The 25,840-nt window shown below is 41.4% G+C and overlaps 3 protein-coding genes across 4 annotated transcripts in view; all 3 read right to left on the reverse strand.

Moving 5' to 3' along the window:
* tm4sf5 (transmembrane 4 L six family member 5) overlaps nt 1–25,840 on the reverse strand; it is a 252,573-nt gene that overhangs the window by 98,168 nt on the left and 128,565 nt on the right. The window lies entirely within an intron of this gene.
* tnfsf12 (TNF superfamily member 12) lies at nt 2,767–10,419 on the reverse strand. The gene is made up of 7 exons (XM_085759468.1): nt 9,976–10,419; nt 9,749–9,930; nt 8,057–8,138; nt 5,652–5,708; nt 5,479–5,502; nt 5,252–5,379; nt 2,767–3,839 (listed from the first exon to the last, which is right to left on the reverse strand). Exons 1-7 carry the CDS (start codon nt 10,046–10,048, stop codon nt 3,564–3,566), a joined length of 822 nt encoding a protein of 273 aa, XP_085615594.1. The 5' UTR covers nt 10,049–10,419; the 3' UTR covers nt 2,767–3,563.
* sat2a.1 (spermidine/spermine N1-acetyltransferase family member 2a, tandem duplicate 1) lies at nt 12,528–20,372 on the reverse strand. 2 transcript variants are annotated; one of them, XM_085759430.1, is made up of 6 exons: nt 20,098–20,367; nt 19,726–19,777; nt 18,650–18,733; nt 15,821–15,922; nt 15,617–15,657; nt 12,528–12,958 (listed from the first exon to the last, which is right to left on the reverse strand). In XM_085759430.1, exons 1-6 carry the CDS (start codon nt 20,158–20,160, stop codon nt 12,803–12,805), a joined length of 498 nt encoding a protein of 165 aa, XP_085615556.1. In that variant the 5' UTR covers nt 20,161–20,367; the 3' UTR covers nt 12,528–12,802. The 2 variants fall into 2 exon arrangements, with proteins under 2 accessions (XP_085615556.1, XP_085615555.1); XM_085759429.1 differs by lacking the exon at nt 12,528–12,958 and adding an exon at nt 14,966–15,387 and having other exon boundaries at nt 20,098–20,372.

Here is a 25,840-nt window from a genome sequence, read left to right on the forward strand (position 1 = left end):
CAGCCAGCTACAACACCATAAAAGTAGTAGCAGTTTACCCACTATAAAGCTTTGTAAATCCAAGGGGAGCTGCAGAATTGGGTGATAATTGTCTACATGTTCATCACTGTGCATGACCTCGCTCACATTGTCATTTGAGACATTGTTATTATGAAAAAAAATATACGTTATAGGCGCTTTAAAAGTTTCCTCAAAGCAGTATAAGTAGACTTTTTGGCCACTTGTGGCCTTGCAACAAGCTGTAAACACAACACTGACACATTATCACCTTATAAAGTTGTTGTGGCTAACGCATTAGTGAATACTTGCCATAGACACAAAGCAACATTAGCATGTGTATGTCCGATGTAAGTCCAAAATCCACCTCTCTTTTCCAATGACTCACTGTTCATATGAAAATAATGATCAATGCAGCTTTGAATTTCTTTACTGAATTTCCATTTTGACAGCTCCCTACTTCACATTTTCTGCTCACCTTTACTTTAGAAGACACGCAAGCCGTTTTTCTTGGCTTTTTTAAAAATATATATAGCCTATAACAAAATTAAACGGAAAACATTTCAAAAACAACAACAAAAAAAGTTTATTCAACATTTATGAGTGAGTTGAGAAGAAATAGTAAAAAATAAATGTCCAGGCATTGCATACAACATCATTCGACAGAAAACTTCTTCACAAGACTTCACAAGATTTTCCGAGGTGGTAATAAACTTTGACATTAAGAAAAAAAGGAATCGGGGCAGGGAAGTGTGTGGGGGTGACGGGGGAAGGAACGAAGCATGTTTTTCCTCAAAGGCTTGGAGCTATGTGGTTCAGGTTCAGATTCAGGAAGTGAAAATTTAGATGGCTGCTGGTGTGTGCACATGTGTGCGTACGTGTGTGTGTGCAGAGGACACTCAGGGGATTCAGTGTGTGTGTGTGTGTGAGTGTATAGTCTGATCGGTGCTGACAGGGAAATATGAGGGGCACAGGGATGCAGGGTTGGTGGGCAGGCATGGAGGGGGGAGATAAGTGAGACACATAAGGAAAGAGGAAAACGATGAGGAAATCAGACAGGATGTGTCAAATGTCTGACACTTTTTCCATTTGAAAACATGAATGTTTGGCTCCAATTAAAAAAGCCAATGTTCACTGCAGTAAAGTGCTGAGGAGAAACCAATGTGGTCTGTCCACAAAAACTACTTATAAACAAGAGTGGGAGTGCTGGAACCCACGGCTAGAAATACACACTGTTTGTATTATAGCAGGAAATATTACAGAAAGCAGCAGCAGCACCGTATGCAGGAATGAAGGGAGTCTCATTTCCAAAAAGAGATAAAATGCAAACTGAAGCTGAACTCTCTGAAGCTGTGTTAAATGTTTGCATGCTACTGTATCCTCACATTTACAGTGTTCCTGTAGTTTAACACCTTACATGTAGGTTAAGTATGCTAACATTTGCTTATTAGTAGGCTACACCTTAAGGCTGTGATGGAGGTTTGACCTCTGTCAGGATCAAATGTAAAACTAGCACTGTGATAAAGGCAGTAATGGTTTTACTAAGTTTGTCTGATAGCTGTTGATACATTCGATAACTGAACAGGTTTAAAGTCGACAGTCAGGCTAGCAGCTCTGTGAGGCCGTACTACTTAATAGGCACATTGGTGTTAAATGCTAATGTGCTCACACAGATTCTGGCATATGATATTCAATACGTATATAGTTGCAATTTTTGTTTGCACTAGACCTAAAGAAAATGTGACAATGAATGAAATGCTTTGAGATTTTGGCGCTAGATGAAAAGTTAAGAGATCACCAACATTGTTCATCCTGATGAATTAGGACCAATTATTTTTGCAGAAATATTTAACTTTACTGTATGTTAATTTCCTACAAGTATAGAGCAGAGAGAGTTTGATGCCAAAAACCAAAAGTAGCCTTCACAAGGACTAAGATTTGACCTCTGTGAGGATAGCTACTTGTAAAGTAGCACTGTGATGACGGTAATAACGATTTACTGAATGTGTTGGCTACCTGTGTGAATATTCAATAATTGAACAGGTTTATATTGGACAGCCAAAGCTAGCTAGCGGCTCTGTGATGCTGTACTTAGGCACAGTGGTGCTAAATGCTAACGTGTTCACGCCGATGCTAACATGATGCTTAGAGGATATGGTTACCTTTGCTTGGCGTGTTTGCGTTATGACCTTTGCTAGCCCTAAAACAAAGTAAAGCCAAGATTGATGCGACTTAAACTAGCCTATGTGGAAGAAACTTGAGAAATTAAAGTTTTGACCTGATTATCCTACTACTATTCATGCTGATGAGATCATGAGGAGCAGTTTTTTTTAATCACCATCTATCCAATCTATCCAGAGATATTTTACTTAACAATTTTATATTCATTTCCATAGTTTTCTCTTGTTTTGCTACACTTTTCATTTTTATAAAATGACAATTATAATACAGATTTTAAAAAAAAGAGAAATATCCTACAATTTTCCAGATGCAGAAACCTTTGTAGCCTATTAGGCAAAACAATGTCATGATTGCCTCTCACTGGTATCAATGGTGTGAAAAATTAGATGATTTACATATGCATAGGTATGTTGGTAAGTGATGATTGTGGTGTCATCACGTATAACAAAGACGAAGCTATATTCAGAGCTGTATGCTTACATAACTTGCACATACTTTTCAAAAGTAAAGCCAAGTATACTATACATAAAAATACCTTACAATCAAATTTCACCTTAGAAAAAAAAGCATAAATTCACATCCATGTTATTAAAATATTCCACGTTCTTTGCCAGCTCCTAACTAGATATGCACATGTGTAAAATAGGTGTGAAGTATATACAAAGTATGGACTTTCAGCAATTTCACACTCACAACAGCACGCTGAATTGTAAAGAGGATAAAATCAGTATAAACAAAAATGGTTTGATTCATTAGATTTCATCCACACACACAAACACACACACACACTTGGACTCTGGATAGTATAAAATATCAATGACAACTCATGTAGGCTTTTATAGTGTCAAGATCTGATGCTTGCAGATGTGCCCTCACGTTCTTGAGGCAGCCGTGATATAAAAGTGAAAGGTGCATGCACAGCTTTACTGTCAGTCTTATAAAGACAGTGTAAGCACAATTTATTACATGATACCAAGGCTAAAGATGAACATCCAAGTATTTTTATTTTATTTTATGTAGCCCTTTATCTACAGAACAGCTTCCATCACATCTGTTCTCCCGGCAGACATTCACTGAGGCCTTTTTGTCCACTTAGGGTCTTGGTTGTAATCCAAAGTCTATGTTTTACGTTCCAAAACACTGTCCAGAGGAAAAAATTCCACAACAACTTCCACAAATGTCAGGTTTCTCTTTCAAATTAAAGTCTTTGGGAAGAAGCTGCAGCAGGATGTGTGATGCCCTCAACTCCTTATGACTGCTTTACCGTGTAGAAAAAAATAAATCTCATCCATACAAAACAAGTTCTGTTGCTTGAGCAGATGAGTTCATGTAGGTAGAAAGAAAAAAAAAAAGGTTTCCGACCCGGATCACATGAACGCTGAGCTTCAGTTAACTTTAAAGATACTGAAGACGTGAGGTGAGGCGGAGGGGCTGCCCACAGTGTGGAGTCTGAAGGACGGTCCCGTGATGGCCTGCAGCTCGGTCCCTCGGTCCAGCCGCAGAAGGCCGGACACCTGGCACGACTTCACGAAGTGGAAGGCATGCGGACCGGCGGAGGGCGTCGTCGCGTAGCCCTCTATGCACTGCAGCTTCTGAGGCCTCTGGCCCTTGGTCACCACGTCCAGCTTCACATATGGAGTCTGCTGCTCGTTGAACAACACCTGAGGAGACAAAGAGAAGATGAAGACAGACAGTCATCCCAAAACACTGATCTCCATGTTGCAGAGAGAGAAAAGTCATGGAGAGATTCCAGCAGCGTTTTGTAGAACTTGTTTCAGCTCAAACACAAAACTAACCACACTGTCATGGGTTTTCCAAGACCTTGATATCAGAATTTTTTCTTTTTCTTTTTTCCCTTTTTGGCTAGATTTTCTCCAGGCTGCTGTCAACTTGACAAGACAGAGGTCTGGCTACATGAAATTGCCCGAAACCCGATATTCTCCTCTCCAAAAGACATGACACGCACCACTACGCTATGTTTTCATGAAGCTGCTTTGTCACAAGACTCTATGGTCGATTCACTGGAGTTGCAACTATGACAGAGATGTCAGGGTTTTTCTTTCATGACTTCATCTCAGGAAGTACACAAGAGAAATTTGAGAGCAAAATCTTTCTTCCCTATTTTCTGAAATTTGTTAGTTTCACTTTGGGAGATATTTGGACAGACGTGAATCTGGATCTGGTTCTGTTTAAGAAACCTAACCGGACACCAAAACCAAACTATTTTGATCACTTTGAAACTATGATTTAATCTGAATAATGTTTATTCAAGTTGTTTGCAACTGTAGCCGATGTTAATCCGGCTCTCTGCATTATGTTTCGGCACGGACTGCCCCAGGTGGGGTTCGAACTCTGGTCTTCCACAGTGTGGGCGACGATGCAAACTGTTGTGCCAAGAGAACAATGACTGCTTAGCAGTCAGGTTTGCACGTCCTCTATGGGTGAGTGAGTGCACCCAGACCCTCCGTTACACAACTCGAACTATTTAAATTTGTTATGGAAACTGAAAGATTACATTCATATCTAAGATAAATATATAAGATAAATATGAAGCTAGATTATTTGCTGTTTGGCCACTTGGGGGCAGTGGAACAAGCTGCGAAATTTGACATTAAGACCGTACAAAGTTGATATGGCAAAGTTTTTTGCTAACAACTGCTCATTTAACAAAGAGCAGACATGAATGAATATTAATTTTGATTTACAGTCTTGAATGAATTTACACGAATTTACAGCTAATATTCACTCCCATTTTAGCTCAGATTTTGGTCTCCTCCAGTTCCAGGGGGATATTTGAACCTCTTCAGCTACTAAAAGCTCCATAACGTTCACTATTTCATCAACATGAAACTGCTGAAAGTCATGAAAGGGAACCAAACAGAGGAACCAGAATGTTAAAGTTAAAGAGAAGAAAACAAAAACAAAAAGCTCAAAGACTGAAAGTCATTATAAACACAAAAAAAAGTTGATGTGTGCAGCTTTAAAAGGTGAAGTCGGAACAGGAAGTAGTGCAGATGATTGAAACATGATAGTGTAGTTTGTAGTTCAACACTGTTAACAAACTACAACTCACCTGGCAAAACAGGAAGTAGACGCCTGCTTTCTCCACAGTGAAGGTGCCTTGCTCCTTGTTATACCTCACTGCTTTACTCATATTCAACGTCCTCTCTTCCCAGCCCTTTATCACACCACCGTCTCCCACTGACACACACACACACACATATATATATCCAAGGTTATTAATCTCAAAGAGGAGAGATTTACAGATTATCCTCCATCCGTCATTTTTATGACTCTTACCTTGCTGAGAGGAGACTTTGGTTACTGGTGGAAAGTAAAAGAGACATTAACAGAGAAAGAAAAGGGAAAGTCAATTAAGATTTTATGAGTGCAATCGTATAGGGGCATATGATTGAAACCACTTCAGCAGATGCTACATGAGACGGCTATAAGCGATCTGCCAAGCCACTTACTCTCAAAATGAGACGCTGCTTTCTTTCCATTTCCATTCCTCCCTCGAAACGTCCCCCCTTCGGAAGGCAAAGAAAGACAGAATATGAGTTTGAATGGCAAAGAAAATAATGTCTGTGGTTTTTTTTTGATAAAACAATCATTCCCATCTGTATCTGTCTAATAACATGGTGTGTTAATTTGCGGCCATTTAGGTTCAACCTGGCTCGTTTTAACGCGGTTAGCAGATGGACAAAGGATTTCCTTTCACGTGCTTCAATATATTTCCTCAAACTGTTATTTTCAGTCAGAAGCGTGTGCCTCTTTAATTTTTTTTTTTTTTTTTTTTTCCTGTCGGGGCTAATCTTAGTGCCAGCTGGTCTAAGTCATGAAGAAAATACCGAATACAGAGAAGAGGAGAGGAGAGAGATGGAGCGAGGGAGGGTGGAGAGCAATGCGTGTGTGTGGAGGGAGAAGGGGGAAGCGGGGGGAGAAAAAGACAAGATGGACAGGGGGTAAAGTGAATGAGAAAGCATTAAATGCAGCCAGGGAGACAAAAGCTGAGGCAGTAGAAGGCTAAATAAGAGAAATGAAGTGCCGGAAAAAGAGAGTCAAAGAGGTCTGTGGCTGCTCCGTGACCTAGAAGACTTGATTAAGAACAGAGTGAAGCAACAGCTATCGGCCCCTGCTCGGATAAATACAATAAATAAAACACGACCAGAGCTCCACGTCCATTATTGTTACCAGGGGGTGGACAGTAATAAAGTACAATTACTGTATCTGTAATCTACACAAGTATTTGTTCCTAACTTTTACTGCTCTACACCAAAAACACAGATCTAAATCACTTGTTACTTTGAAAAACTTGTTAGTCTGAGGAATGACACGTCTTTTATGTTAAACATCTGACCAGCCACACACTCAAAAAACAAAACCAAACTCCTATAGCCAATGTTTGCCACAGCCAACCTTAATCAATGCATAAAAATGACATAGAAACAGAAGCAGTAGCTCCTTTTGTTGACTCGGTTGTGTTTTTCTGGTCGTTCTGTATCACAATCAACAGGTTCTGCAGCGAGTCAGTGCTTCAGTCTGTTGTTTTAGAGTCGCTCGTTTCTGTCAATGTGGGAAAACACAACAATACATTGGAAGAAATGCAAACATCTAGTTTTTGTACTTACTCCAGTGCTGCAACTCAAGTCAAAAATGACTGAACGCTTTATAATGGAGCACTGTTTGACCAGGACGATGTAGACTTCAACTCAAGTAATGGAGCTGTGGACTTTGTCCTCCGCTGCTTGATCCTCACTAAAGGTTTATTTAAGCTTTCCCAATCTGGCCTTTAGGGAGCGATTTCCAGCACAGATACAACTTGAACACTGTACGTATGGACTCTGAGAAACATACTTTATGTTTGGACCGGGCCCCCGCCATCATATAGGAATATTAAGTCCCTGCTAAAATAACTCACAGGTGGGGTGACCCTGTAGATTTAGGATTTGCTATGGGCGAGCGTAAAGCCCCCGGGCGGGCCAGACTTTCCTGACTGAAGCTGTCAGTCATGTGGAGAGAACATAACAGCAGTGTCCTGCTGAAACACTGAATAACCGTGGTCAACTCAACTTTCCACAAACTGGAAAAAGCTGTTTGGGCCTTTTTTCCCCCTATTGATAGCCATGGATTTCTGAACGCTGTTTAATACGTTCTGGAGGACAAAATCAGATATCAGTTACCTAGGTAAAACGCCAATACCTGCAGGCTGCAGGATATCAGTATAGATACTCTGGCGAGACATGTTGTTCTCTGAAGGAATCCTTTTTTTTTTCTCTTTTTGTCAAATTTGGATATTCATGCCTCGACTGCAGTCCAGCACAAAAGAGTCTTGAGGGTTCACTCTTGGACAAAATGTGAACAATCAAGCCATCCCGTGACGGTGACGCAAGCAGGCGGCTATAAATACAGCAATGATAGGTCATCAAATATCACCGCTTTCACAACAAATCATAGCTGTGTCAGTCGTGCGCTCAGGGGAGAGAGAGGAGGGGGTGAAGGGGGGGAATCAATTTCGCTGCCCAAAAGCGTGCAACAAGGGCCTTGCTCCCGCGCCAGCTGGTTTTTCTGGGCTCCGAGGCCGCTCTGGTCAGACCTGTAATTTCTGGAACAGTCATCCAGCTGCCTACTTTTTCCTGTGTCAACTTTTAGCAGCGGGTTAGTGCCTGCGGGCCCCGCTAGACCCGACCAAAGTGGCGTGTGGGCCAAGACTGGCCAGCAGTTTGTGTTAAATGTTCTTCCCAAAAAAACAAACAGAGCGCAGTTGGTAAGCATATTGTGTCTGTGGTGATTTCGACAGCTAAAAAGCACAAGGCTTGAGATAGACAGCGGTCGGCGTGGAAGTCAAAGAGAATGCAGAGCTTGATTTGCAATATACCATCTCTCTTCACTCTCTGTCCCACCAGCAGCTCCCTCTTCTCCAGAATGAGCTGCACGATCGCCTTCCTCTGTGTATTGACCTGTTGAAAGACAAGAGAGAAAAAAAACACTATTAAACAACTGTCCGATAGGTTTATTATGACTTTTCTCTGGCTGGCGTCCCACGCCGGCCTCCTCCAGCCAACCAGCCACATAAACAGGCTCATCTTTTCCAGTATCCTGCCCCTGCTGCCCATACGAGCTTCAGAATAGGTCTACCACTTCCTCAGAGACCGGTTGCGACACCTAATGCATGTTTTTAGTGCTTTGCATTCCTCACATGTCTTTACACCCCCCTTTTTCTTTACAAAAAAAGAAGAGAGAAAGAAATCAGTTTTTGTCAAGCAAGCAAACTTTTCAATCCTTGGCTGGGGGCCCGCTGAATGACCAAAGGAGCCCGATATGAAGTAAGAGGAGAAGTGGCTCGGGGAGAGTGTGTTTTAAATTTACTGCTACTGTGGAAATGGAAGGCAGCGAGTTGCTCTTCACTCTCCAGACGTTCGCTCGCTGGATCTCGTCAGGAGCTGGCGGACGGTCAAACGGACAGAACGGGGGCCCCTTGGGAAAAGCTCCAGCATCAACACTCCACGTGTCTAGTTTTTTTGGGGGTAGAGGGGGGTGTTTGTATATATGTGTGTGTGTGAGGGCAAGAAAATATGCAAGTGTGTGTGGGTCTGTCAGAGTGATACACAGCCAACCTGTCCCCCTCACCCCCCCCCCACCTCCTGATCTCAAATCCAGTGCAACCTGGTTTTGTAAATAGTCTGAACTCCAAACCAGAAGAATTTCCATCAGCTCCTTCTTGGCTTTGCTTTTAGAAAATAATTTTGCCTTGTGATGCAACCCCCTCGTGCTGGAGGCTTAACAGTTTTTTGCTGCAAAGTGCACGAGACTGCACAGGAATGCAGACTGATTTTTCTGCAGATTTAAGTGGCATTGGAAGAGGAAGAAGAAGAGGAGGAGGAAGAGGAGATGCACTCACTCCTGACCCTGACCTGTGCATGAGGAGAGAGAGTGGCCACGCGTGGCTGCAGATAAGATGATCCGACACTTGCCACTCTTATCACATCCTGCCTGTTTTTCACGCCTCGAGTCAGTCAGTCAGCCAGTCATCTGGCTGTGAAGCGCCACACGCCAAATACTTGAGGCTTTCCAGTAAATTGAGATAAATAACTGGAGCACAACTGGCACCAGAGTAATTAAACATGGCGAGGAGGAGTGTGGGGGGGGGGGGGGTGAGGGGGTTGGACACAAAAACAAGCAACAGCTCCACAACTTGACTGTGCGCTGCGTTAATAACAGTGCCAAGTAGAGAAACGGTGCAGGAGAAAAGAGGAGAGAGAATTTAGGCTAAAGATGGAGGGGGGACGGAGGGGGGGTCTAAAGTGTGGACTTGCATTTTTCCACTTTACCCCCCGCAATGGTTCCCGTAACCGCAGCCACACAAGAAGTTACATAACAAACACTTGATGGTCTTGTAAAAAAAAAAAAAAAAAAAGTTGGTGGCGCGTAAATATTATTGTTTGGTGAGAAATATGCATGCTATTCAGAGAGAGGAGGAGGAGGGAGAAAGGGAGAGAAGAGATGTTTAACAGGCTTGATTGTTGTTTTATTATTATTATTATAAGTATGTAGACCGGTTAATACAAACCTGCTCCAGTCGGTCCTGCAAGATCTTAAAGGACTGAGACAGGTCCCGCGTCTGCCGCCATGTCCACGCCGTGAACAGCGCGCTGCACGCGGCCAGAGACAGAGCCAGCAGGGCCAGAGAAGCCCAGACGACCCGCAGCTTGCGCACTCGCCTCCTCTGCAGAATCCGATGCATGGTTGCTGCTGCTGCTGCTGCTGCTGCTGCTGCTGCTGCTGCTGCAGACCGACCGACCGCGCTGCCACTCACCGCCGCAGACCATCCGACAACCCGCACTTCAGCTCCATTCCTGCACGAGAGCATGAAATCCCTCCAAATGCATCTCTGTCCAAATGTCCATTTTGTGTCTCGGGGAAAAAAGACGCGCGAGTGGACAGCTGGATAACTACACACAGCCACTGCTCTCAGACAAGAAGAGAGAAAGAGAGAGAGAGAGAGGGAGAGAAAGAGGAGAAATGAAGAGGAGGAGGAGGAGGAGGAGGGGGGGGGGTCTCTTGTTTTAATCTCGGTTAATCTGACAGATGAAGGGGGCTTTTAAAGCGACAAAACATCCGATCCCGCTCCTTAGTCCACGCGGATCAAAGCCACCATCCTCCTCAGTGTGCACGCCGTCTCCAAGACGCAAAGAAAACTGTGCAACTTGCGCACATCAACTGTTGCATCCTTCTGCTTGTGATTCGTTGACTCAGCTCTCTTGTCTTCCCTTTAACCAGCGAGCTGGGGGGTCACTCTATTAGAGAGACTGGCTGCTCAGCACACACACACACACACACACACACACACACACACACACACACACACACACACACACACACACACACACACACACACACACACAGGCTGTCTCTCTCTCTTTCTTTCTCTCTCTCTCTCTCTCAAACACACATACACACACAGAGGAGCGTGAATTTACGCACACACACTCGGAGTTGGAGGTGAACTTTGCAGCGAGCTCTGATCTTGTGACATCCAGGCTGGACAAAAGAAATAAAACACACACAGACACAGACACACAAACTCCTCCAGCGATGTGGACACAGAGAAAAGCAGCCGAGACGCACCGGAGCTTCCTCTGCTTCTCAGATCACTTTCATCAGCTTGCATGCCTTGCAAATATACAGTATGTGCCATTCACGCGTGGGGCAGTTCCGCTCCCGACCACACGGTGGCAGTGGTGTATTAGGTTAAAGGTACCAGATGGGAATAAGCGCTGTACCGTCAACAGGTGAGACCGGGACAGAGTTAGACCGTCTCCCAGCACAGATCTCCCGTTAATCCTTTAGTCAAACAAAGATGGGTAACTTATTTTACAAGTAAATGTGAGAAAAATGCACATTTTGTTTTATTTTCATCTTCCCTGCACCTTCCTTTTTTCTCCTCATCACTGATTGGCTCTCAGCCTCACCCTTCCCACCCCCTCATTCACCTGATTGCATTGCATTCACCTGGGGGGAAGGTTATTTAAGGGCTTCACTTCACTTCCTCGCATTCAGGATTTTCCACCTTCACACGATGCAGCAGTTTCTTATAAGAGACATGTGTTTGTCTTTGACCACATTTATTAATAAGAATATTTTGAGGTTAACCCTAACCTTACTTTGCTGTGTTTTGTTTAGTCTTTACTTTTTTATTTGTGTCCTTTCTGAAACCACCAGCCCCATGTGTGTGTTTTCTCTCCCATGTTTGAACCTTTGTTGAATTTGATTGGCTTGATAATTCATGGCCTTAAAACAACTTTAAACATTAGATATTTGTTATATTTCACAACATTTGCGCAGAATTTAGAAAAAAGCTAAAAATAAAAAAAAGTCCACTCAGTTCAACCTGTGACCTCCGGTGGGGGTCCTCCAGCAGTGAGCCACTACTATTAAAAACAAATGATATGATAGTGAAAGCCAAATATTGTGTCATATCAGTCCACTGCTACATTTACGACTTCATAAAAACACACATTTATTTCATGGACCCTGGTGCACATTTTGTTGGACACCCCCCCAAAAATGATAAACCACACCTGACACAAATTAAGCTTGAAAATTGAATAGAAATTAAAAAGCTAGAGCTAGATTCACCTCCATTTCATTTGAGTGGAGGTAAATAACAGAGACTTGTGGATTTTTGAAAAGAAAATTGTTATCTTGCCAAAATGCAACTGTTTAAAAAATCTGTGTTCAAATTCATGTTTGATTCACTACCTCCTTCTGTCTTATATTTGCTGGCTGATTGATACATTTGATTGGTGTGTAACAGGTTAGGGTTGATCAGGGAAACCTGAAAAACATGAGCATCGATATTTTCTGCTTGTGTGTGTGTGTCTGCATGTGTTGGTAATCATACAAAACGGGGACCCAGTCACCGCACCTCACTACTGGTCCCCAAAAACTACTCAGGCCACCTTTGAGTCATGTGAATTTATCAGCCATAAAAGTCAGCCCTAATCCAGATTTTCCATTGAAATCTCTATTTCAGAACTTTTAACACTGATGGACATTTTATGTCAAGTTTACCTTTGTCAGTGCTTCATACTTTCTACATTTCCTTATCCTTTTGAACAAGAACTATACATATATTCTAGTTTTATGTTGCTATATATAATGTATACTTTATCTTATGGGAGATTCTTCATTGGGATTAAAGGGACAGGTTGTGTTAGTGCTCCCCCTAGGGGTCAAATGCTACTATACCCCTAACCCTTTAATAATTGTAGTTTCATACTTAACTCTATCAGCTCATTGCACCAGATAAACAATCATTAATTGAAGAAATGAACTTGAGATGGATATCTATTCACACAACACGTCACTTTATTTGACAGCAGTCAACAGGTTTTATTTCTCTGATCAGCGTCAGCTACTGAACAGAACAGTCAAGTAAACATTAAAACACACTCTTGGTTGTCAAGAATGAACGGGCAACAACAGGAAGCCTAAAATACTTTTATGAAACCAACATTTGGAATTTCGTGCAGGTTCTAGGCGAGACGTAATATGGCTTTTGGTATTTTCTTTAAGCATCAGGATTTTCTGGCAGCGCAAATGACACTTAAAACTCTAAAAGCTACTTCTTGTGGCCACTTGGGTGAAATAACGGCATCAAACATTTCACTGATGTCATGTGAAAAGCCAATGAATCCATTTTTCCTGCTTTAACTTGCAGCGGAGGGATGTCGCGCTCCTCTGTGGGTGGAGGGAATTTATTTGATCCCATGAAGGCCTTAAAAAAACAACAACTCAGTGCATAAAATCAAAAATGCACTTGGCTTTGGATTCACACAGTTTTCACCCAACTGTGAACATCTTCATTTTTTAACCACTTCAGAGACCACGTAAGACACATGAACATGGCAAAACCTCTGCCTCACATCTAACATTGAACACACACTAACATATGAAGGTGCATGGTTACACACACATAGCCTCTTCCTGACTAATACATAGCACCAAAGTTGAGGAAATGAACCCCCATACATCACCCTGGTTGTTTTGTCTACGTACACCCTGCACACCGCAACCTGAATGAACCTCTTCTCTCTTGTCTTGTGAATGCAAAGCTGTTGTGATTTATTGCAAAGACCTCGGCGGATCTGACAGGAATCAGGGCTGAACTCCCCGATTTGATTTTGAAACAGTCTGAGGAATCCATGTTGGAAACAGCATTACAAGTTGTATAATTTGTAGCTCTGGGTCTGGCGTTCTGCTGGGAAGTTGCAGACGAGGGAGGATATAAATATCTCTTCATGTTCCCTTGGACTCTGTATTGATTTTTGGGTCATGCACTCTGCAACGGCGCGGATGACGACGCATTTAATGTACTTTTCCACATCGGTGAGTTGTGTAGATGCTGCACGCTGAAGTAAAATACGTGGCTATCTTACAACACAGTGGCCCTCAGAGATGGAAAAAACAAAAAAACAAAACAATTGCACATTCTTTACTCGGTTATTCTGTAAACAAAGTATGAAGAGAAATGCAAACGGCACAGGAGGGTCAGTGGTTCCTGCTTGTTTAGATTGAGAGAAAAACAAACTAAATATAAATCACAACTCAGACTGTTTTCATTAAATGGCTGGAAATGATACAAAAGCCCTCTTATTTAAAATGAGACTGGATATAAAACAGAAGTGCAGACCAGAGTTGTGCCACTTTCATTTTAGCTGGACAGGTTCAGAGACACAGACCGAGTCCAAGTCCAAGATTTTCTTTTTAGTTTTCAAATTCCACCAGATGGATCGTTTTTGTTCGATTCTAAACCTTCGTCCGTCTCTTTGAAAACCAGCCCCAAGAGTTTGCTGTTTGGCAGCATGGACGGAGGTTTTCGTCCGAGTCCAACGGATTCCTTTAGTGCACGACTTCATGACGAGAACCCTCTGTATGTACAGAGCTTAAAAAGGAAGAAAACAGTGCAAATATACCAACATTGTGCTTCAACAACAGCTGTACAGTGCTCCTCGTCTGGAAGACGAGTGGAGAGGTGACCAGCTCTTTGGTTGCTGTCGTTTTAGTTGATCATAAATTTAAAGGGATAAAACACCCAAAACACCCTCTTTTTTTTTCAACCGTTGTACTGTACGATAAAACACACATCAATGTTTTTGCGATGCATAAGGTTTTTATGGATCTTTGTGCAAAAACGTATTTCACTAAAATTCCAATAAATATGCCCATCCCCCCTCCCCACCACACATGTACACAACTCTTACACCTGCTGACTCATCATTGTTTCACCTTTTAGGCCGAGAGGTAAAGTTATCATGATGTATCACGAGGAAAAAACACAAAACATGGATTTCAGTGCCTTGGTTAAGTACTATTTAAATGTATTGCAAAGGCCCCACTCCAAAACTTACAACGAGCTTACACTGAAATAATTAAGTGTTTGCTAAACTCCTCCTCCAAACAGTGATTGTCCAATCACAGCTTAGCAATAGTCACTAAGCTCAGCACGCCCTTCAAACTTTTTTTTTCTGCACATGTTTGATAATGTTTTAATTCAATACGAGTGACTAAAAAGTTTGGTGGCAAATACGGAAGAGAATAAAAAAAGCTGTGGGTTGATATTAGCTAGTTAGTATCTCAGCTGAATCTGGATCATTCTGGTTACTCCTGGTTAACGGTTTTAGCGAGTTAGCATTGGCTAATTGTTGTAATTAGTTGAACTGAAATGAGAAGTCTGTTTTTCTTTTCTTCCTTGATTCTAAAGAAAGAAAGAAAGAAAAAAGACTGGGATTTCAGGGTTTAATCTACCACTTCTGGTAACCGTGGTATCTGAAGCTTCTTAGCTGAGGCAGAAATGATAACTCAGGAGGACGGAGCTTAGCAAACAGTCAATTATTTTAAAAACTCAATCTTTTTCATGACTGATCTTGTCAAGTTTTGGACCGGGGCCGCTGAGTGGTGCTCTGTCCCTGTACTATGTGGGTCGACCTCGTGGTAGCAAAGGTCAGGAGGTCACGAGCCCGCAGTGGTTCGGTTCGGTTAGGGTTGGGCCAGGTGCTCCAGCGCCTCTCCCTCACAGCGCATACAGTGGTAGCCCATTTTAGCCGTGATATCGAAGCAGCCCTGGCTGTGGTAAAAGTCCAGAGATGATTTGTTCCAGTCCAGGACGGTGAAATTGAGCTGGTTGCAGCCGGCAGCCAGGCCCAGCTTCAGGACAACACAGTTAAATGAAAAGACAGATATGAGCACAGCTGTCCTGACATTACGGATGATAATTTTCACCAATGTGTGCAAGCTCCAGGACATGTTATGCATTATTTAACAGTGCAAATGAGGAGGACCTTCTTAAGAGCAAAAATAAAAGCCCATGGTTCACTTTCTGCAGACCATGTCCATTTCTGAAATGTCACAAATCAAAGAGTTGACGTTAGCTCACCTGCGCTACCTTGCTCATCAGTGCTTTGCCAATTCCTTTCCCTGAAAGACAGATACCAAGTCATGACTCGAGATTTCCTGCACAGACTGCACAGATACGCTTCATTGACTTTCTGGCTTATTTTCTCTGGGCCATTTTTACAAATTATATTCACCATGTTATAACAATGGCACGTCTATTTTTGAGACAGTGTGCTCACTGTACCTCTGAAGTCTGGCATCACGTACAGGTCCTCCATATAAATGGCTTTGCCTGACCATGAGCTCCAGGAGTAGAAGTAAAGTGCATAGCCGATCTTCGTGTGGCCTGAAAGAAAACAGTCAAAAAAGTCAAGTCGATGCACCAAGAAAACTGGAGGAATTAAAGTAGAATATTACATTTTGTAACATCACATCAACATTCAAATCACACTGAATTGTGTTAATCAATCTTGGTAGCCAGTGTATTGCAGATGTGGTGTTACACAATCCGTACTGATTTTTTAGCCTACAGTGTTTTGGTGTAGTTGTCAAACATGTCTACACAAAATCCTGTTGGAGACAGGAAACACAGTCTGGCTGGCTCTGACAAATTATGGATTTGGGTGTGATACAACATCTGAGGAAACAATAACGATATTGAATAAAGATGGATTTTCCCTTGATCAGTTATGTTTTTTCATTACATTGCATTTTCAGTGATTGATTTCAGTGACTCATGTATTAGTCAATTTCATGCCATGTCAACACCTGAAAACTAGATTCACTTTGTCCATTTTGTTTCAGATTTCTATTTTCAGCTAAAAAAAAAAAAACCACTGATAAGAAATGCTGTAAAATAGTTCAAATTAGCTTATAGATGCTAATCGCAGAGTTGGGTGATACAGTTTGCCATTAAGAGCAGTTAATAACACACGGTCCTTTGATATAAAGTATTGATTAGTGGAGTTTTAAAGATATCTGTAGTGGAAATGTCCTGACGTGTGTTAGCTAACAATGCTTGCTAGCCGGGAAATCAACAATAGGCCTATTCTTGTTTATTGCTGCCAATGTAGCATATTTCATAAAGTTAATCAAGAGCTAGTATCTTTTTAACCTGTAGAAACTGCTACAGACTTTTGTTTTTCCTCTATTCAGTCTAGTTTTTTGCCTTGTTTCAATTTTAACAAGCTGATCTACATCCTGTCGTAGATTAGCGTAGATTAGAGGTGCCTGATTAGTCTAAGTCAAGGGTGATCTGAGGCATTGTAAGGTGTTGTAGGGCAAACGTCGGCTACACACAGGAAGCCGCTGCTCAGTATGGAGTCAGATGTCTGGGGCTAGTGGATTGTGGACAGTGGTGACAATATGGAAAAAGGCCCGTGTCATGGAAGAAAAAGGCCCAGCTGGGCACCAGAGCGTATGTTAATGTCCTCATTACTGCTTTCTGGGGAATAGCAGTGTGTGTGTGTGTGTGTGTGTGTGTGTGTGAGCCTTGTTATGTAATTGGTGTGTAAGGAGGAGAGAGGCCACATCAGCAGTATACTGTTACATTAGGTAACAAAGCACCTATATAAATGGGCTGATAAACCTGCTCTGAATCCTTTGTTGCATAACTTCTACTTTTTTATTGGGGTCATTTGAGAAAAAAGAGACAATGAAACACAGAAGAGTTGATGAAATAATTCCGCCAGCGAATTAATCAATTCAGTCTGTACTAAAAATGTTTTAATTTGGTACTGACTGACCTGATTTCCCTCCCTTTCTCTCAAATGTGCCATTAATAATTGAGTATGAGCACAATATGAATAGAGTTTGAGTTTGACTTCTTTTCTGTTTTAGTGTCTTCCAGCCCATTGTTTTGGTGTCATGTCCGTCGAGTCAGTTAATACCAGGTGAACATAGCTAAAAGCAACAGTGACTGGTCTGAAATGAAGCCTAATGTTGTAACTGCTGGCGTAGCAGAGTTTACACAGCCGCCTTTGAAGTGACACTCTGTCACTGTCGTCAAGTTGGGTTTCAATTTATCATAGTGTCCACAGCTGTCAACATGGGCTGAGTTATGCTGGGCCTTGAGGAAGCACATAAAGACAGACAGACGCCTCCATGAGATCAATATGCTGCAACGAGAGCTTTTGTGAGTGCTGAAAATCTCAGAGATAATGAAGTCAAATTGACTTTTGGACTCAGCACAATTGATTGGCTTTGAGACACTTAAGACCCCCCCACCCCCCTCCACTGCAAAGCTGTCTAGAGATTTTTATGGCCTCTCTGGGACTCAAATGTTTCCCAGTAACTGGCCAATTTTTTTTGTTGTTTTGGTGAGGGCTGGAAGAGTGTTCCAGAAACCATTGTATAAGTCATACTGGCATACAAACATCATTTTTGGTTGAACCATTTCTGTAAAAATACCAGGATATTCCAAGTCTCTCTGCTCTTGGTTTCTTAATTATAAACCTTCAATACAAAAACACAAAAAAAATGAATGTTTTTTCTTCTTTGCTGTAGGACACAGTTATTCTGGTAAGCTCTGGGCTGAGGAATCTGGCTAGGAGAGGATGAAATAACAGTATTTAAACCCAGTTTGAACAGTAAATCTATAAATAATGTGCATTTATGGGGTGCAAACATCAGTAAGTGACGTCTAATCCGTCTAAAACCATGTTGTTGCAAGAACGGAAATTAAAGGGTTAACCTGGACTGACTTGTGCGGTGCAGAAAAAAATGCTGCTGCGTTGCAAATTTCTAGGGTGACAAATCGACGCATGTTGCACTGCTGGCCATAGTCCAGACAGTGAAGTCACAACAGGTGCTTTACTTTAGAGAGGTGTTGACAACACCTACTACTGCACCACTAGTCAGACTGAGCAGAGGTACAAAGAGTAAAAAGGGATGGGTGTCATTTCCTAGGGTTAATTCTTATCTATCATTTAGCTGCACCGTGTGTTTTTATATGAAAAACATGGCTCTGTAAAACTCCATCACTCACACGTCTCCACAGCTGTTTGCTAATGTCTGACATTTGTTAAGTGTCATAGGGAAACTGTGTGATTGATGGTTCATGGTTCTCCCTCACCGTCTTTGGTTTTCTGCTGTTCTGGCACCTCGGCAACGATCCCATGGAAGAACGGGTTCTTGGAGAAGCCATCCTGCTCCAAGACTGTGTTAAAAAAAACAAAAACAAGAAAAAAAAAACAAGAGACACGTATAATTAATAGACTGGTTATAGACACGGCCCAAAATCAAGGTCACGTGTCCCCTGATCTTTTCACAAAGAGGTGGTGGCCTGTTTTCAGCACAGCAGGCCCAGGCTGGAGCTACGTTTGAGGACACTGAGGTCACATCTGAAAACTGACAACTGACACATTTCTTCAGGCTGGATCCAGTATTTTTCCACCAAAATTCAGTGTTTTTATTGAATTCATGGGGAAGTTTTAACCCTAACACTTAAATTCATAAAACAATATGTTAATCTTCCTAATAATTTCTTGTATGTTTCCTTTAAGTTTCCTTAACAACATCAATGTGACATAGTGAAAAATAAAATCACATCAATTTCAGTTATGCTGTGGTTTTTAATGAATTGATCTTCAGGAATTAACTTGAAGGAACTGCTCCGTTTGAAGGCATATTATTTAACACCTATCCATCAGAAAATCAAATCAATCATAGAACATAGAAGAAAACAGAAAAAAAACCAGAATTACAATAATTTGTTTTTTGATGCAGTGGAGTCGTTTCATTTCCCAAATGAATCATATAACTCAAAATATACATATAATATTGTTAACTATACTATGCAGGCAATTAGTGCACAGTACAGGCTGACCATCAGATCCATCTAGTAGCTTTGGACGGTAACATGATCTCACTTCACTGACATGGACTTGGGCACGTTGGCAGAGAAAGTGCACAGGCCGACATTGTTTACATTGCTGGAAACCCAAAAAATCTCATTTAGTGGCTGTTGTGGTGAGCTGGTTTCGTCAGCACTGTCTCACAAGGTCAGGGAAAGAATTTTCCCATCTGTCCATTTAAGTTCATCCCTTTTTATTTATTTATATTTTTATGAAGGTCAAATAGGGCCTACATGTAAATAGAAGGTCAGGGGGCACAGGGTGGCACATTTAACTCCTCATATATTAAACCTACCTCTCTGGTTGACTTTCACCTGGTCTGCCACTTTCTCATACTCAGCCAGTTCCTGTGGGGAGAGAAAAACAAACAAACACAACATCAGTTGTCATCATGTATTCTTCCTCTTGACATACCACACTTCTGTAAACATGTGAGTAATAGCTCCACATCCTGTTTCCCGTTCAAACACATGGCTGGAAGCGGCGCCTCTGGCAGCTGCATGCACATCAGCTGCATACACGCGCCAGTTAAGGACTAATAACAATACCTCAATAATCTAATAACAACAACATCGTCTATATGAAGTGATCTTCTGACGTAAGCATGTGAGTCATAGCTGCTAAATGTCCACAGCTGCACACACGTGTCCCCCCCCCCCTCTCTCACCATGATCATCCGCGCGATGTCCTTGCAGTCCTCCACGTTGGCGGCGCGGATAGAGAAGTCCATGTCGGCTCGGATGTGGTGAGGTGTTGGTGTTGGTGTTGGTGGTGCTCACGGTGCAGCGGTGCAGCGGTGCCTTGCTCACTGGTGCCGTTAACCCGAGGTATAAATAGGACTAGTAAGACCCGCAGCTGCTGTCCCGGTAGCTCGTACTGTCAAAACCAGCACAACCACAACCTCTTCTCTTCTCTGTGCACACACAGGCTGGAAACTGAGCCGAGAGCGCCCTCCTCCAGGAAGGAGGCGACCGGGGGAATCAGCTCCCCATGCGGCCTGAGAGGTGCATTAAAGGATTATAAAACACCCTCCATTAAGGCTTTTGTAGATTACAAGTGATGGCTAATAAACCATTTACCAACCCATTATAAAATCTCCAAGGCTGCTGTTTATCCTCTGTTTGATCCTTCCTCCGTTTAATGACACTAATCGGTCTTATAATGACACATTGCCTTTAGCTCACTACTAAATTAAAGATATGTTTAATAACTCTGTTTTTGTTAGACCCTTGTGTGTCTTAATCAGGCTTAATCCTGAACAAATAAGTATATTTAAATGTTCAGGTGAGGCTTCTTTATGATTAGTCTCTATATTTACATTCACATTTGCCCGATAGGCAATTTTTTATAAGGGCAACACTAAAGCTTCAGTGCAGTAAGGCAAGGGCAAGGCAATTTTATTTGTATAGCCCATTTTTACAAACAGTTTGTCTCAAAGGGCTTTACATAGCATCATAACAACATCCTCTGCCCAGTTGTAGGATCATGATGCCAGCACTGAATCCATCCATAAAAGCTATATACCATACCATACCAACTTTATTTATAAAGCACTTTAAAAACCCAGTGGACCAAAGTGCTATATGTGCAAGGAGATCACTTAAGAGTGAGTGTAGTAAATGTGTGTGATGTGTTAGGAGAGGAGGTGCCGTAGGAAAAAAAAGATGAGCATTCATGGGATTCTTGCAGATGGAGAGGGGCTTGATAGCATACGATAACCCCAATAGTTGGCTAACCACCACCGATGGGATGACGCCAGATATCATTCCTCTGAGGGGAACACTCGGTATCTTGTGGAGCTCGGATCACATCACACATCTGTCAAGTTGATCAGAGACCAAACCAGGAGCCGACCATGAGCATCCACGTGTACATTAGAAGGAATGACATTGCAGTACAATAAGATGGCCTGGTTTATTTATTTAGTGTTGTTTTGTGTGTAATGTGCAAAGGTTTTAGGCAGGCGAGAAAAAATGCTGCTAATCCATCATGCAATATCATCAGTGAGGCATCTGATTGGACCCAAATTTATTCACAACAACCCCAAACATTCAGCCAGTGTAATTTAGAACTATCGGCACCGTAGAGAAGAACAACAAGTCCTGGAAGTGATGGTGTGGCCTGGCCGCCCCCCACGGAGCCCTGAGCTCAACATCATCCAGTCTGTCTGCAATTAGGATCTGAGGAGGCCTCCATCCACACAAAATCTGTGGTTATGCTCCAAGATATTTGGAAAAAACCACCGGCCCAGTTCCTTCAAAAACTGTGCGCAAGTGTAGGCTACCTACTGTAGAGGAATTGATGCTGTTTGAAGGTTAAAGGTGTTCACACCAAATATTGATTTGACTTAGGTTTCTCTTCTCTTTATTCACTGCATTTTGTTAATTGAAAAAAAATATTAGGCCTAACACTTCCATCTTTTAAAGCATTCAGCTTTTTTTCCACACCTGCCTAAAACCTTTGCACAGTACTGTATCTCTCTTTTTCTGCACACATCTGTACACAAAGTTTCTTTATGGTGTCATGTATCGATTTTCTCTTTTCCAGCACTCAAGAAAAACTTTAGATCATGGTATACAGTACATCTTCCATTTTTTTGTGAGGTGTAATACAAGTTACAGCCTCTAGGGGGAGCCTCAGCTAAGTTTTAGACCTTTGGCCTTGTGTCTGAGCTGGGGTGAGGCTGATATAACCTCTTTTACATCAGTTTATGGGCATCATTATGGAGAATGAGCACTTATTGCATTACTGAGCATTAAATACTTTGTTCCCATTATTCTAGTGTTTTTATTGTCTTGTAATTTTGAGATAATAAAATGTATATTATTCCTATCTCTGGGATAAGATTGACATTTCTAGCTTGTTTGAGGTAATATCAAAGCTGCTGTAAACTGTGAGGGTTATTGTTTGTGGGTGGACGATCGTGTCATCGCGATGGAAAAGATTTAAGCAGTTTTATGCTCAAAAATAGTTCAAAACTAAAAATGGTTGAATTTCACAGAAGGTGTCAGATCCAAGAGAAGTTATATTTAGTTCAAATAATCTGTGATGACGCACACTGTGGACATGGCATCAAACTGTGAAGTTAGTTTGACCACAGAAATAGGTATGATCTCATGGATTTACACAATTTCGCAAGGGTATGAGAGAAAAACATCCACAGCTGGAGGGCAAAGTCAGAGGAACTGAGAACATCTTGAAAAGAGAAATAACAAACCTCATAAAAAATTACCTCATGATGAACGAATGAATGAACAGAGCTATATCTGAAAAATACATATTTAAGAACTGAGTTGATATAAAGATATAGCACTGGTGAGAACAATATTCACCTTTTCATCAGTTCAAGTGAGGTGATCCTATCGAAATACCTCATGTTTTACCTCACTCTCTGATACCAGCTGCTAAATTATGTACTTCAACAGGCATGTCTGTAAACTTAGACCCCGCCCACGACCTGAGGGCAAAGGTACCAAACATGACGCCTATGGAGAAAGAGAACTACAACTCAAGGATTAGTATTTATCTGTCCATTTATATATATATTGTGTTTTTGCCTTTTATTGTTATGTGGTGCTGGGACAAACAAATTTCCCTCCACGGGGGATCAATAAAGTTCATTCAATTCAATACAAAAATACTGTTGTAAGTGGGGAAAGTAACTAAATACATTTATATGTACACTTTGAGTCACTGATTTACTATATTATGCTACTTTCTGCTTCTATTCCATATCACTTACAAACATATAATGATTAACTGTTTGTGTCACACAACTTAATCTAAAAATAGTTTCATGATGACTAATCTATAATCCTATAACAGAGCCATTCTGCCCTTAAGAAAGCTTTGATACCTTAAGTGTATTTTCCTCATGATGCTTTTTTTTTTTTTTTTTTACTAAAGTAAAAAATATATCAGTATTTCTGAACTCTTTCACTTTTACTAAAGTGAAGGATCTCATTATTTCCTCAATTTCCCTCATCCATTACACTGTTAACTTAAAACTGATCACATGAGCATGACAAAAGTCAATGATTACAGCCGCATTCACATTAAAATTTAGTTTAGGTGTGGAAGGGAAACAACTGAAGAAAACCCACAATGACTTAACAAAATATAAATATGAAACTTATCCTTAAAAACTGTTTAAAAACAGCATTAATATACGAAAGTCTAGCAGACAGGTGTACAGTTAAAAGCATAAATACATTTCTGAGCTACTTCATGGCTTTTTATCTCATCACTTACTGTAGATAAATTCTGAATTTGAAAAAACAAACCTACTAATTAGCCATTACTCATATTATACAACTAAATTTTAATAATAATGATCAATATTTGTGTTATTATGTGGAGTTTATGAGGGAAATGCAGCTCCGACTTAAGAAAAATAGTATGAAAGCAGAGGACAGTGTTGGATCATCGAAACAAAACAGGACTTCATATAATTCACCAGTATTAATAAACGCTTTCACTGTCCATGTAGATTTTAGCTGTGTCTCTTCACAAAACCACAATTTTGGGTTTTATCTGTGAGATCCTGAGCAGCGTAATGATTCTCTGTGAAACCAGACGACACAAAAACTGCAGCTGGTCAAGTCATGCGCGAAGTCTGGTCTGGTTTGAATAATAAATGATGAATGAATCAGCAGACAAATATGTCAGAGAAGGTCAATGTCAGTCCTTTCCTCTCACAACGGCTGCTCAACTCCCCCGGTGTGCTGGATGTGTTTCTAATATATTTATAACCTCTTTGACTTTGTGTTGATTCTATACACCAGCTACAGCAGAAATAGGAGAGTGCGGCCGGTGGAGGCTAAAAATAAATTTTGTGAGAGATTTGTCACAGTACATGGCATTCTGCAGAGTGGAGGGTGGGGAGGAAATGAGCAGGGAAAGGGGGATTTTGCCCGGGCAGCTTTCTCCTAAGAGAGAAAAAAGTAGGACCGTCTGTGTGGCTATTAATAGCTCCTCAGCAAGACGGTGTGGTTCTTTAAGGCTGACTAACGGCTCCTTTCATACGACGCAAGCAGAAAAAGCCATGAACGTTGCCATCGTTTTCATCAGAGGCCTCTTTGCCTCTGCCGATGATGACGTGCGCGAGACGCCCCTGACAGTTTTTACAGACGCAGTTGAGGACTCACAGGCAACAAGAGGCAGCAACATTGTAGACGATATTAGTCAGTGGATGGTGGTGAGTAAGAAAGAGCGAGGCCTCTCGCAGGGCTGTTCACAGCTCACAAACGCTACAAAAACCCTGAGAAAATACTGGTTGGTATGAAAGTGGAACACAATGTCAGTCCTTGATGTCATCACTCAAATATAATAAAACAAACTCACAGTCTCTCCTGAGGAAGGAAGGGAGTGTGATGCTGAATTATGACCACAGACTAACACTGACGATGATGATGGGGTGTGTATCAAAAACCACAAGTCGTTTGATGTATATCTATTATCTATTCTGAACCCTTTACCTCAGAGATTATTTTATTGTATTTATTCATTTTTATTCAGGTCATCTATGTTTTACTGTAACTGTCATCCTTTTTTGTAATTAATCTTACTTTTCTTGTTTTATCATTACCATCACTGTGTTCTCTATAGTATCCCATGACATGTTCTTATGTCTTGGGCCCACTGTTGGTATGCTTGCTGTGAGAATCTATTCCAGTAATATTGTATCCCCTGAAATGCCTCTGTTTGACTTAATTTGTTGAATGAAAATAAAAATATTTGATTGCAAAAACCCTTTCCCTCAGAGGAGTAGATCAACATATATGGAATGAAACATATTCACTTTTCTTGCTGAGAATTTCAGTAAAACTCTTCTGCCTGTTTTTCCATCATCATCCATCTTTCCATCCAGTTAGCTTAGCTCAACTTAAAGACTGGGCCTTCATGTGCATATTAACATAGCTTAGCACATAGCCAGGCAGGCTAGCTTTCCTTTTGCTTCCAGTCTCATATACTAAGCCATGCTGAGCTAACTCTCACCTGTAGGGTAAACAAACAATTTTTCAAAAAAGTTAGGCACAATCCTGTTTCTTCTAGGTAATAGATGACATATAAAAGAATAAATAAAAAAAGAAAAATGCTAAATAACGTGTTTCTCAAAGCTGAAATTGTTGCACATCATCAAATATTTAAACATCTCCCACTGGATGTGACGTAGATATGACCTCTCCTACCCGATTCTTCACACTGGAGGCTCCTTCCACTTAAACTGAATCATTGCGTTGGGGGATTGTTCACATATTTTGATAAAAGGTCAAGGATGCAATTGCAATAGTTGTGCAATCACAGACTTTCAAAACATGTAAAGCAGAGCGGCTGCGTGGCGTCAGTCTGCATCAGTCACATGTGTGATCATGGTTTGTTCTTGATTTTACACAATTGAACTTAAGATC

Source organism: Trachurus japonicus, chromosome 18 (genome assembly GCF_045865225.1).
Source record: "Trachurus japonicus isolate A0001 chromosome 18, Traja_1.0".
Classification (NCBI taxonomy): Eukaryota; Metazoa; Chordata; class Actinopteri; order Carangiformes; family Carangidae; genus Trachurus; species Trachurus japonicus.

Excerpts from the sequence above, each read along its gene's own strand:
- tnfsf12 (XM_085759468.1), bottom strand. The coding sequence starts at position 10,048 with ATGCTCTCGTGCAGGAATGGAGCTGAAGTGCGGGTTGTCGGATGGTCT. Across the intron at positions 5,709-8,056 it reads ACAGAGAGTGAAGAGAGATG|GGGGGACGTTTCGAGGGAGG; the intron begins GTATATTGCAAA and ends TGCCTTCCGAAG. Across the intron at positions 5,380-5,478 it reads CAAAGTCTCCTCTCAGCAAG|TGGGAGACGGTGGTGTGATA; the intron begins GTAAGAGTCATA and ends TGTGTGTGTCAG.
- sat2a.1 (XM_085759429.1), bottom strand. The coding sequence starts at position 20,160 with ATGGACTTCTCTATCCGCGCCGCCAACGTGGAGGACTGCAAGGACATC. Across the intron at positions 18,734-19,725 it reads GGTGAAAGTCAACCAGAGAG|TCTTGGAGCAGGATGGCTTC; the intron begins GTAGGTTTAATA and ends TTTTTAACACAG. Across the intron at positions 15,658-15,820 it reads CGTGATGCCAGACTTCAGAG|GGAAAGGAATTGGCAAAGCA; the intron begins GTACAGTGAGCA and ends TCTGTCTTTCAG.